This window comes from Lacerta agilis, chromosome 10, assembly GCF_009819535.1.
Source record: "Lacerta agilis isolate rLacAgi1 chromosome 10, rLacAgi1.pri, whole genome shotgun sequence".
NCBI classification, from domain to species: Eukaryota; Metazoa; Chordata; class Lepidosauria; order Squamata; family Lacertidae; genus Lacerta; species Lacerta agilis.
Window position 1 is genome coordinate 12,645,110 of NC_046321.1, and position 13,849 is coordinate 12,658,958.

Below are 13,849 nucleotides of genomic sequence, written 5' to 3' on the forward strand. Positions count from 1 at the left end.
CTTAAATACTTAAAAATTGACTTAAAAACAGCCAAAACACCAACTTCCAAGCAGGCAGAACAAAGTTACGCTGCATGATGGGCTGATCTGTAAAATGCACCCTTCTCTTAACTGTGTAAATGCTCACAATCCTGGTTTGCAATAGATAAATAAATGGAATAGGTGGGAATCTGGTGTTTTCCAGATGTTGCTGGATTCATAATGTTTTGGGTTGGGTGGGGGTCAGACTGAACGTTGCCCTGAATTCCTTCCAATTCTTGGGGTCCTGTACCAATGGGGGGTTTACTGAACTAGTCAGACATGTTTCTTTGAAAGACTGTGACTTTAGCTGGCCACTTAAGTATCCTCTTTAGACCTTCTCAAAGGAACGAGCTAGGTTGCAAGAGCTACAATGAGAGACCTGGGGGGTGGCAACACAAGAACGGGGACTTTTCTGCAGCAGCTCCCCTGCATTTGTGGAATGCTCTTCACAGAGAGGCTTGCCTGGCACCTTCATTACATATCATTAGGCACCAGGGAAGAACATTCCTCTTCTTCCAGGCCTTTGGCAGGTTAAACTATCTTTGGCCTTTTAAACTGTGAGGGGGGGGGGAGATTTATACGATCTGAAGAGAAACCAGAGTCTAAATTTTATTAGTTATATCTATGTTTAATCAATGATTTTAAGGACATGGTTTAAGTCGGGCTGGATATGTTGAATATGCCCTCATCATGTAATGAGTACCCATTTAAACATATATTTTTTTACATTTTTTTACTTGTTTTTATAAATGCAAATATCTTGTTTTATGCTGGTCTGTGACCGAATAAAGTACATTCAACTGTGAGGGGGGGGGTATTGTTTTGTTTTTAATTTGGTAGTGCATTTTTGTGTTTTTATACTGTAAACTGCCCTGTGATTCTCAGATGGATGATATATGAATGTAACAACACAACCATCTCCACTTTGCATTCAATAAGTTCAGGTGCAAGCTAATAAATTCTGTACAGCTCCGTCTGGTGGGGTTTGGGACCCCCCCCCCCAAAAAAAAAAAATCCTGAAGCCATCATTGCCAGGAATAAACCTTTCACACTTAAGAAAGGAAGAAAGAATTCATATAGAATGGCACTTTTGTTTCACTTTTTTTAAAAGCAAACACATTATGGGGACCCTTTCAAGATGTTTGCAGCGAGTGTCGGCAGCCAGAAGGGAAAGGAACCTACGATGAGATACATCCTTTTGAAATCCAAGTAGTTGCAGGCCACTGGATCTGGAACGCGGCAAGGAAAATGTCAAACTGAAACTGAACGACTGTGATGATTATAAGTAGAGTAATAGGCCTGAAGGCAAGTGAAGTAATCACATTAGTCAGTGTTTGTAAGAAACAATATATGTATATATTTCCTCCAAGGCTAGTGGGAGGGGAAGAGAATGTCAAGAGCGCTAAGCAATTTTATGCCACTTTTTATATTTGACCGGACACTGATCTTCCAAAGCTCATGGGTGGAAAAGGCCCAGATCTGCCGTCATTGACATATTTCTGGCCCAATCTTCCTCCAGTGACTTTCAGGGTGGTGCACACATAGTATTTGTCAGCATTTTGGCCTCTGAACACAAAGAGAGGGTGGAAACCACCATCGTGCCCGGTTTCTGCCCGCCATAAACAGAGTTCCAATGTCATACTGAAGACCAGGCGGCAAGGCAAGGAGCCGGCTTCCAGATGTTGCTCCTTCCATCAGCTCCAGCCAACACAACCAATCGTCAGGGATGATGGGATCTGTAGTCCAGCAATGTGTGGAGGGCCACAGTTCCCCGCCCCCCGATTTGTAAGTTGATGGGATTGGTCTGAACGTCTTTGGGTCCCCTCCCAGCCTATTCTATATCTGTGGGGTGGGATTCTGTAGGAAACAGTGGTGGTGGTTGGTGTCCATTGGGACTCAAAGGGAAGAAGGCAAGCTAGTGGCACCCGAGCCAATGGCAGGTTGATTGGTTTTGCCCCCTCCTTAGGCAACACGGCATTAGCTGTAGGCTGCTTGCTTCTTTGTGCTAAATTCCTTGCGTGAACTGCTTCTGCTTTAACACTAACACCGAGGTGGTAAACACAATGGGCACCATCCTATGTTCAGTTTATGTGCACACTTAAATCCCATCAAAATCGATGGGGCTTGATGCATGTGTCTGATTGCTGGAGTCAGGCCCTGTTGATTTCAGCGGCAATTGCTTCCATTGAATGCCTCCAGGTCAACTCATTTGCGGACTTCTGCACAAGTCCTGTTATTCTCTGAAGAGCAAGAGAACACATTCTCCATGTGTGCCGTGGAGAACTGGCAAACACACCGCAGCAATGCCCTGCACAGAAGACAGAAGGAAGCTTCTGCACACATGGAGCATTTTGACAGTAACTTCAATGAAATAGGGCACCTGTAGACGCTTGAAAGCTACAGAGAGTTTATATTATGTGTCTATCGCAGATCCTCAGCTAAAGCCATGGTAGCTGAAATTATGGTGAGTGCATTACGTTCAGTTAACCTGAAGAGCTAGGATTAATCTGCTTAGCTTGATTTCGTTCAGTTGACCTTTGTCCTATTGGGCCAGTTAATTTATTGCTACGAATGCCAAGAGTGGTTGGTTCCTCTCCGTTTAACTTTCACATGTGTTTGCTCTCTACTGCTAATGGATAAAAACGTGTGCTCTTCTGTTTACATTCAAGTCTGGATTTTAAATAATGTAATCCTCACTCCAGTTTTAATTTTTAAAAGCTTCTATTACAAGGCACCTAGCGCGTCTGGAGAAGAACTGTTTTTCTTGAAAAGACCTTCCGTGGCTCTGAAGACAGCCAATTGCTAGCACATTTCGGTTCGAAATGAAACAGAGACGCCATTGTCATGCCACTGTTTCCTTGTTTCCAAAGGAAAACAAGTGGAGCTCCGTTTGGGTCAAAAACATTTGCAGCTCAACATTCTCCTTTAACTTCCATCTATTACCTGAAAGGGAACTGCCAGCGATCCCTCCTCCGAAGTGCCTTGGCTTGCTCCAGGGACAGAGAGCACAAAAACTCAAATAAATAATTCTGTTGAGCCAGCATAGACCTCCCACACCATTCTTGCCGGCATTAATTGCCCCCAGGGTGGGTGGTCCTCACCTCACACATGCTTGCACGGCGATTCCAAAAAGGACAGACTTGGATCGTTTCAAAGAAAAAAACGATGGGTAGAGATGCATGATGGAATCGGGAAGGAGACAATATGCCAAAGGCAAACAGGTCTTGCCCTCCAGTAGAGATGAGGGAGAAATTCTACTCCGTTTGCATGGAAAGGCAAATCCACACTTTCCAAATTAATACGCACAGCAAAATGCAGCCATCCTACCGATTCGTACTTCCACCAATTTCACAAGGCAGCTGCCCCGTTCAACTAACATGTACAGAAATGCAATAAACTAAGGCAAAGCATGCATAAAACTGCATATATTTGTGAAGATAACAATGGACGTGGGGAAATGTGCATATAGGGCAAAACTGCATACAATAATGTATCTGCACCTATCATTTGGCAAATTCTTCTCTGAGCACTTCTGATTCAGTGCTGCCCTCCTGCAATGCTACTGATTAAAATTATATTTTCTAGCTAAACATACCCAGCTCCTTCAACCATCCCTCATAAGGCTTGCTTTCCAGACCCTTGATCATCTTGGTCGCCCTCCTCTGCACACATTCCAGCTTATCAACATCCTTCTTAAATTGTGGTACCCAGAATTGGACACAGTATTCCAGGTGTGGTCTGACGAAGGCAGAATAGAGTGTGACTGTCCACTTTCTTTCTTTCATTCCACCTTCACCAGTAGTACTTGTACAGTAGCCTCAACCCTAATGATTACAGCCTGTTCCTCTTCTAAAGTTCAGTTCCTGCAGTCCTATCTTTTTTTTTTTTGGCGGGGGGGGGGGGGTCCCTGTCAAAGAATGGAGCCTGCCCAGGCAGCTGTCAGATTAAGTGGTATTGAGTCAGCAAAGGTCCCATGTTCATTTGGAGGACAGTGGCAAAGTTATGAAGCACATCAATTGTAGTTCTTCGTTCCCTCAGGTGCAAGAGCTCTCCGAGAAAGGTCATTCCCTAGAAGGAACTATTTCTCAGAAAAAGACTGAGCACAGATTTCCCAGGAAAGCATTCTCTAGGAACGGATCACAGGTACACAGAGCCCAGCCAAAGGCACCGAGGGGCATTGCTCTTGAGTCTTTTAAAGGCTGACTGACGCAAACCGAACGAAAAAGCCCGCGGAAAGGCAGCTCAGTCTCCGCCAACACCCCAGCCTCCGGGTATTAATAAAGAGAGGCAGGAGCGAAGCTTTTGCAGTAGACATGTTACTGGCCACATTTCCTTGCTTCTTTTCAGAAACTCCCCAGTGCTGCAAACAGTGAATGTTCTGTTTATTTGTGCTGTTTATTTACCATATAAAAGCCGAAGTTTCTACAAAGTGTGTGTGTGTGTGTGTTTTAAAAGCATACAATACATAAGATCAGGGCCGGTGCGTCCATTTAGGTGAACAAGGCAGTTGCCTAGGGTGCCAAAATGGAGGGAGCGCTGGGCAGCCTGGCCCCTGCCCCCGCCCGGTGCCACTCCGCCAGCGGCAGAGTGATGAGGAGGGGGGAGCAGCACAAAATCGGGCTTCTCCCCCCCTCCGCCAGCGGCAGAGTGGCAGGGGAGGGGGGAGCAGCCCAAAATCAGGCTTCTCTGCCCCCACTGCCAGCGGCAGAGTGACGGGGAGGGGGGAGCAGCCCGAAATCGGGCTTCTCTGCCCCCTCTGCCAGCAGCAGAGTGGCGGGGGAGGGGGGAGCAGCCCGAAATCGGGCTTCTCCGCAGGGCCAGTGCTAGGGATTGGCGGGGGGCGCCAGAAGGTGATCTTGCCTAGGGCGCAAAAAACCCTAGCACCCGCCCTGCATAAGATCAATAAAAAATAATTGTAAGAACAGGAAAACCTTCTTAAAATGCCTGCAGAAATAAGAGAGGACTTTGCCTTTGTCTTGCACCTGATGTTCAACTGGAAGGGAGGCTTGTCTAACATTAATCTCGGACAGAGGATTCTCTGCTGTAGATATGCTGAACACCTCTCTCTTGTACTTCCTCATATTCCAAAACCAGAAGTCCACTGGACTGGACACGGTTACTACTGCTACTACTATTGTTTTGTTGTTGTTTCAGTATTATTTTGATATTTTGAGCGGGGCGGAAAACGTTTCATCATTGCTGGTTCATTTGGGGGTTGTGTTTTGCAGAAACTGCTTCCTATTTTCAGGTAGGTAGCCGTGTTGGTCTGCCGTAGTCAAAACAAAATTAAAAATTAAAAAATTCCTTCCAGTCGCACCTTAGAGACCAACTAAGTTTGTTCTTGGTATGAGCTGTCATGTGCATGCACACTTCTTCAGATACACTGAAATTCAGGATACCTTAAGTCCCACCTGAGCCTTTCTATCCCAGCTTCATCGCCGAGATCACCCAGAGATGCACTCTGCTGCAAGTTGGACGCGTTGAGTGTTGCTGGTCCCATGCTGTGCAACACTCTTCCAGTAGATATTTGACAGGCTTCCTCACTTTCGACTTCCAGGCATCTCCTATAAGACCTTCTTATGCCAACAGGCCTATGCAGCTGTTTTTAAAAAAACGTTCTTGACTAGGCAGTCATTTTAATGATTATTTTGTACTCTTAAAATGGTGTTTCACGTTTTATTGGATACATAGTTTTGTATACCACCTTGATATAAAATATTGGCAGTATACAAATACTTTTTAAAAATAAAGCTAGATAGGGCTTTATGTTCTAAGTAATGGCTGGGGAAAGGGTGTGGGAGAGAGTCAGGAAGCCCCCCCCCACCCCCAAGGCATCTCTGGCAAATGGAAGGATCCTAGCTAAGGTGAAGTGCACCCTCTTGTGGCATTGCTCATGTGAACATGTTGCTCTGTTGTCCATAAGCTTTCCAAGTGACTTGCCCATCATTTGGAAACTTTCCCGCAGACAACCTATTATTAATGCATACAAGTCGAGTGACACTTGCTTCCTGCTGATCTACTCCTTCCACTTAAGGGATGAAAAAAAGCTATGGTGAATCTTGCTTGCATGTCGGAACTTCAAATTAACCCTCCCCACTCCCATAAAAAACGGTTACAAGCCATCAGCCATTCTTTTGAGGGTTGGTTATTATTAAAGATTAAATACTCAGCAGAATCATCAGACAGAAGACTGATTTTAAAAAATGTGTATCTGATCATTCATTCGAGAGTAAGATCATTTAGCCCGGCTGTGTACTTGCAGTGCAACACCATACAGTATTTTATTTTGTCAAATCTATTCCACCAACGATCTAGCCCCATTCAAATGTCCCCTAGAATTTTAAGGGTTTAAATTGGAGGGAAATAGGGGCACTCATACAAGCCCTACCTCCAATGCTCACCCCATCTGACCATCAAGCTAAGGAACAATACTGAGACAATGTAGATAATTCAGAACTCAATGGACCTTTGGTCTAACTTGGAATAAAGCAGTTTCATAGGTTCCTATACACTCTCCTGGAATCTTCCTTCAACCTGAGTGCAAAAGGAAGCATCTTTCTACAGGGCTGGGTCAATTTTATAGTCCCCGATCTCTCCCAACACAAACGCAGGGGTCTGTGCTGTTATTGTTCCTGGGGGTTGCTTATGCAAGCCTACCCAGACACCTTATTTTATCATGTAGAGCTGTGTTCCCCAAACTTGGGTGTGCAGCTGTTTTTGGACAACTCCCATCATCCCTAGCTAGTAGGACCAGTGGTCAGGGATGATGGGAATTGTAGTCCAGAAACAGCTGCACACCCAAATTTGGAAAACCCTAATGCCTAGTTTCTCATTTTATTCTATGCCTTTGCCTTAACTTTTAAACAACTGGGCTCTCTTGTCTTTGCATAAAGTGGAAAGTCAGGAACTCTTTGATAATATGCCAATACGCTGGGAGTTAGCCAGTATGATCTGAAAGAGGCTTCCCTTCAGGCATTCAATTTTTACTTTTCTCATTGTTGCTCAACAGACCCAGACGGAGGTCCCTGAGAGGGTGACCTCCATTGATGAGCTGCCTGGCCTTGAAGCAAGTTTTTCTAGTATATGTGCTGCCAAAGCGAGCACAGAAGCAAGTTTTTCTGACCTGTCGATAAATACCAAAGGGGCAGCAGAGATGTGTGTCCTGTCTGGAGGTGTTACACATGTAGAGCCAAGGCCTTGAAACAAATAGGAAAAAACAACGGACAACTACTAAGGACCCTCAAGCATCCTGCATTTTAGGAGAGGAGAATTCTGAAGAAGAGGGGAGAGGGCACCCTTTACTCCACCCCTAAAAGAGCGGTCAACCCTTCCCTACAACCTGGCTATGCTAGCTGGGGCTGACTTGAGGTTGGGAATCCAACATCTGGAACACCACAGGTTCCTATCCCCTGCCTTGATGGGAAATTCACTTTTTCCTCTTTTCTGCTGTTTTTACACAAACTCTGCACCTTTCCTTCTGCTACCCAGGAAGTACACATTTCTAAGTGGAGTAAGATTGATCTGCTGCAATAGGTGTTGAGCTGCATTAGGAAGCTTAGCCTTGATTATTCTCAATTCCTTGGCTGCACATCTCTATGCATGGATAAAAAAGGTAAAGGACCCCTGACAGTTAAGTCCAGTCGCGAACAACTCTGGGGCTGCAGCGCTCATCTCGCTTTACTGGCCGAGGGAGCCGACGTTTGTCTGCAGACAGTTTTTTCGGGTCATGTGGCCAGCATGACTAAGTCGCTTCTGGTGAAATCAGAGCAGCACACGGAAACGCCGTTTACCTTCCCGCCAGAGTGGTACCCATCTAGTTGCACTTTGACGTGCTTTCAAACTGCTAGGTTGGCAGGAGCAGGGACCGAGCTACGGGAGCTCACCCCGTTGCGGGGATTCGAACCGGCAACCTTCTGATCAGCAAGCAGTGGTTTAGGCGACAGCACCACCCGCGTCCCTCTGGATAAAAGGTAAAGGGACCCCTGACCATTAGGTCCGGTCACAGACGACTCTGGGGTTGCAGTGCTCATCTCACTTTATTGGCCGAGGGAGCATGGATAGTTGCCATCAAAACCTTCCTGGTATTATAATTAATTGTAATAATTATTATTAATAATAATGATAATGATAATACACAAACGGTGCTATCCTAGTGCACAGAACACTTAATTAAAAGAAAGCTAGTATTTAATTTGTATCTTTGACTCCAGTTATAAAAAGCCTGTTAAAGCAGCTAACATTTAGACGCTTGAGACATACTTATATTTGCGCTGTTTTATTAGAAAAAATACTCAGGCAGGGTCTACAATCATCTGTCAATTAAGAATGGTATACAATGAATGCAAAAAGAAATAAAATTTAAAAATACAAATACAAACTATATCTGAAAACACCTATTTGGCAATTTTATAACTTTTTTTTTTAAAGAATCAAAATAATTGCAGATGACCATATAAGTTTAAGCAGTAACTGAAGTGCTCAAGCAAAATTAAAAAATAAGAAATAAAAATAACGAACTGCATTGTTGTTTTTTAAATAGTAACATTGCTACAGATCTTTATGAAATACCATTATTAAACGACTATTCCAGAACCATTCCATGTTAGTGGTGCTTATAATCCACACATCGAATATATATATATATAGACCACTCTAAACTCACTGGGACCCAAGCAAGCATCTCATCTTCATTAAGACAGACCCCAATTTATGGTATTGGAAAAGGTAAGTTCTCCAAGCAGAGAGTCTAGAATTTTGTTTTTTGCTATTTAGTAATAAAAAAATTAGTGTAAAAACAGCTGGTATTTATATTCACTGTAGTAATGCAAAAAAAAAAATCCTCCTAAACATGGAGGGTTAATCATGCAGTTTGACTGCATATAGCCACCATATAATTTTTTTTTTTACATTTGTTCCTTCCAACAAGCAAGGAAAAGAATGATTTCATATCCCTTACCAGCAATGAGCACTGTAAAAATCCTAAGGATACTGTGCATCCTTCAAAGATTTCTGGAAGGGTGTTCAATGTGTTTTTTGTTTTTACAACAGTAGTATATAGTCTCTTAGAAATCCGAGATACTTCTTTTTATTGTTATGAAAGGTGCTTGCTTTTAAACAAATTCTTCTGGCAGCACTAATGAATTACAATATCCTTCCATATTATTTCTACCATAATATATACATCTCAACTTCCATGCCTCTAGAAAAAACATCTACATTTCATAATATAAAAATATATTACAAATCTGCAAAATTATTTTACAAGCAATGTCCCATTATCTATCTATTTCTCTCTCTCTCTCTCTCTTTTGTCTTCATATAAGACGAACATGGTAACACATATTTTTCTATTCCTGTAGGTTAAAGGAAGTCCATAATTTCTTGCTTAGTAAAGCCAGGAAGCAATCCCATTTTCTTTTCCTAGCCAACTTTGGTGCATAAACGATTGTATTTTTAAATGCTTTTTTTTAAAAAATACAATTTTTTTACAACTAGAAAAATTTAGGCTAAAAGGAGGGGAAAGGAGAAGGGAGATTTCTTTAGTAGCAAAGAGGAGTTTTTTAAAGGCCAAGTAGTAAACAAAACAACATTGCTACCTTCTTCCGTAGAGGTTATTAAAGTTAAGCCTTACTAACATACAGTAATAGTCCTTATGTAGAGGATCAGATACACAGCAACACTTAACACTGACCTGCTCCTCTTGAACGTATATTCCACCAGAAATTAAAATATGCCACCACCATTTTGCTTAAACATGATACCACCACTTGTTATGCGACCACAAGTTCACGAAAGTGACAATGGATTACTCCGCACCATACTCTTGAGAGAAGAGTTCCCTCTCTAGTGTGTATTTATTTAACCAAATGACAAGATCCCAAGAAGCTTGCTTACAAAAAAAAAACCCAACAACAACCACAGGGAGGGTTGTACAGAGCAATGTTCATCCGATACAGGCTACGCCGGGTGGGGGGGGGGGTTTGCTAAAATAAAAGCTGCAAGCATGCAAAGCCTTTGAGAACACCCACTATACTGCCGGTATATTTCGCTTTCCTTATCTCCCATCGTACCATTCCATGAAGGCTTATATGATCTGTTCCATGTATATAATATATTCCATAGATGCACCAAATTCATTCACAGAATGGTTTGCCAAGCGTAAATAGTTGGTGGCAGCCGGGCGCAGGGGAAGAGCGTAAGGTGGAGGGGCTTGACTAATGTGCATTTTCAATTCTAATTCCACCGTCAGTGAATATGATGATAGATGAGGTGCCCCCGCCGAGCTCGTTTTTACCTCTTCAACCTCTTCTGTGGCATTGTTCTAGGGAGGAAAAGGAAACATTGCATTGGTGGCTTCCCCCCCAAAAAAAACGTCAAGGAAACTTAACATGCGCTGGTTAACAGGTTCACAAATGACACTCTTCAATGGCTGTGTCTGCGTGCCACGTTAAATCATGTTCAGCCTGATGTGGGGCTTGTGGTTTTATCACTAATTATTGTGGGTCGTTTTGAAGCCAACCACAGTTCGTGATAAACCATAATCCCAAGTTTGGACAACAAGCCAAGTTTAAGGGAAACCCAGAACAACAGCAAAAAGCCTCCAGAGTCCTTTCTCCAGCTGTGCAGAAATGTTGCACTCTGGTACTAGACAGCTCTTCAGACATAGATGTGTCTTGTGAAAATGTTCTAGTGTGGTTCAGAAACTATGAGCAGTAGCCCCTTAGAAAATGTGCACACTACCAAATTAAGATCAGGAGACACAACCTCAATTTTGCAACAGGATTCTGTTTTTCATTTTTCACAAGGCAGCAATTCATGGCCAGCACAAAATCTCCAGTACATATCTTCAATCACGCATGTTCCCGTTTTATTTCTGATGCTCACAATTTTTTTTAACCAAAAACTAACTTTATCTTGGTTGCAGGAGCCAAAATGTCACATTACATTCTCAGAGCATGTAAATTATATCTAGTTAAGAAAACACTGTAAACATTTCAAAAAAATATTAGTAAATGTATTTTATGAAGACTGAAAAAGCTGGCAACAACAACAAAAAGTTTCATTATCCAAGAGTGAGTACATTAACTTGGAAATCTTAATGGCAAGAATCCAGAGAGTCTAGTGCACACAATGTTTCAGTGCTATATCGGGCTTGGGTGATTTTCCAATTCATGGGGGGCTGATGCAGAGGTGCCCTCCAAGCTGCTGGGAAGCTCTTCAGGAGTTTTAAGAAACTGATACTGGGAGGGTGGGGGCTTGGATCCTAACCATTTGTTGTAATGCCATTTATTTCAAAGCAAGTATGGTTTGGATTGCAGTTTAAATCTCCTCAAAACAGCTGGAACACATTTCACTACTGCATCATGTACATCTGAAAACCCACAGGGTCAGTGTAACAGGGTAAAACACTCGTGACTGAATGCTCTGTGTTTATACCAGTCACGATTACTTTTGTTGCATAGCGTATTTGATAGCAGCGTGCACTTTCCCAAGGCAAAACTGAAGCTGATTAATCGAAAATATGAGAAATAAAAGGTAAGTGGAAAGGCTTACTGGACATCAACACCCCAACTCAGTGTTCCCCCACCTGGCTTGGGATCCCATATAAATGTCCATAAAAGTATATAGCCACATATATCATATATCGAATTACGTCAGGGGAAAAGGTGTGGTAGAATAATACGTAAACACATGAAGCTTCCTGATATAGTAGCATCAAGCTACCCTTAAGCTAGTGCTGGGCTTGATGGAGTTCTTCAACTTGCAGCAGCTCTGCATGGTTTAAGGATGGGGTTCTTCCCACGCCTACTAACTGAGTATCTTACTGGGGTTGAACCAAAGGGCTTCCAGTATTCAAAAGAAGAAAAAGAAGAAGAAAGGGAAGAAGGTATGCTCTTCTGTTAAGCAATTCCTGCTCTTAATCTCTGATTGACAACAGCAGTTTTAAAAGTGCAGGAACACAGAGGTTTCCTATGACAGGAGAAAGTTTTGTTTTGAATATGCACCATATATTCAATACAAGTTTTCTTTTAAAACATTTCAGAATATCTTTGGTGGGGGAAATGTACAGAAGATTTAGTGGTGGGCACCTTTAGGCATTAATATAAAGGAAACAAATCTGCTTTTAAGAAGCTGATTTAGATAGAGAATCAAATCTCAAGCGGCACCTGATGCTCAAAAACGGGTTACGAGAGCTGACCACCCCCTCTCCCCAAAGTGGAAAGAAAGTTATTTTCAAATTTAAAAATTGCACTGAGCACAGATTTCAGAGTAATACCACGTGTATTACAGGCCAAGAATAATTAGCATATATTTATTAAAATATATATGAGAAGATAAATTTGGACTTTTAAAAGTTGGTATACAAAAATTGGTATACAAACCAGCATGATCTTAACAGAAGTGATCTTTCAGGATTCCACTGTGTGTACCTCCTTTACTAGACTTTCTGTACACCAAGCACAAAAAAGTAAAATACACTTGGTAAATATACACATTCCCTTTTCCTGTCACCGTAGTTTAAGAACTGTTAAATGATCTCAAACCTCAAAACTTAACTTTTTGATGCTGTTTTTGCTGGAAGTTGATGTATTGGTATATCAAATGCTATTTACTTTCTCTAACCTCTGGCAATAAAATTAAGGTGAAATTAAGAATACTTGGAGCTCTACTTGACTGACTAAAAAGAAATTGAAAGACATATCCAGGCATTAACTGATAGAATATTTTCCAACTCTTTTAAGTTGTGTTTTCTTATGTTTATCACTGCTGGGTCTTCTACCCATGGCTCCTTCAGTAGGAAAGTGAGAATATAAATCAAATTAATCAAATGATAAATAAAACATAAGCCACCAGTATTACTATTTTTGGCATCAGCTTCAAAAAGTCAAGCGAGGCTTAAGGTCATAATGAGAAATTTAGAAGTTACCTGTATATGTTTGGGTCCAGAAGCAAGGCAGCATCTTTTGGTAGTTTTGATAAATGAACTACTTTAGTTTTTAATTGATGTCGCTCACTTTCATTTACCCACACATCAGGAAGACTATGAATTACAAAAAAATAATTGTCAACTTTTCCTTCCAACCATAGCTGTTCTAAACGACATTTAAAAACAAAATCCTCACCAATGCATTTGCACTACCATCAGATTAGACAATGAACATGGTCTGTGAGTGCAATGGTTTTCAGTATTAATAGCCTTGCTTAGCTTACACATGAACATTAAAGGGAACCAATGTTCGATAACCATTCAATGACAACAACAAGAAGTGTATTCTCAGGGTTCTACTTAATGCAAAGTGATGGCAGCATTGCACACGAGGAAGCACTGTATATTCCTGATGAAACAGCCATGGACCATTAGAAATTAGCAAAAGGATCAGAGTATGGGGCTTTCCTGTTCTCCTTGTCATCCAAAAGACGAGAATACAGCTAGATCCTGCACATGACTCTCATAGGTTTCTGAGATGCTAAGCCATAAGGCAGTAGAAATGTTTTAACTTCTTTTGGCAGTGAAAATCCTAGCCTGTGCAAGAGCATGGATTCACCCATCGGCATCCATTATAATTCAACTTAGGTCTATATCATGATGAGACAAGCAATGCAACTACTCTTGGTTTAAGAAGTGCCTCTTCCTCGTAGTAGCCATACTTCCATTTGTCCACCACGGAAAAACTAGCTTTAAACAGAAATAAAAGCTGTCCTACATCCAACAAGCACAAATACCTTAGAATACTGCATATAAAAAGAATTCCAGTTTCAACAAGTCAGGAGAATTATAAGGAAATTGCAATCTTCCCAGGCCAGTGTTTTTCATAATGATAGCAAA

At 41.9% G+C, this 13,849-nt stretch overlaps 1 protein-coding gene across 1 annotated transcript in view; it reads right to left on the reverse strand.

Moving 5' to 3' along the window:
- Positions 1–8,280: 8,280 nt before the first annotated feature.
- The window catches only part of AEBP2 (AE binding protein 2), a 32,747-nt gene continuing 27,178 nt past the window's right edge, over positions 8,281–13,849 (reverse strand). Inside the window, exons 7-8 of the mRNA XM_033162559.1 lie at positions 12,950–13,063; positions 8,281–10,342 (exon numbers count right to left, since the gene is read on the reverse strand). Of these exons, the coding sequence (XP_033018450.1) occupies positions 10,312–10,342; positions 12,950–13,063 (145 nt within the window). The 3' untranslated portion in view covers positions 8,281–10,311. The remainder of the gene's footprint in view (positions 10,343–12,949; positions 13,064–13,849) is intronic.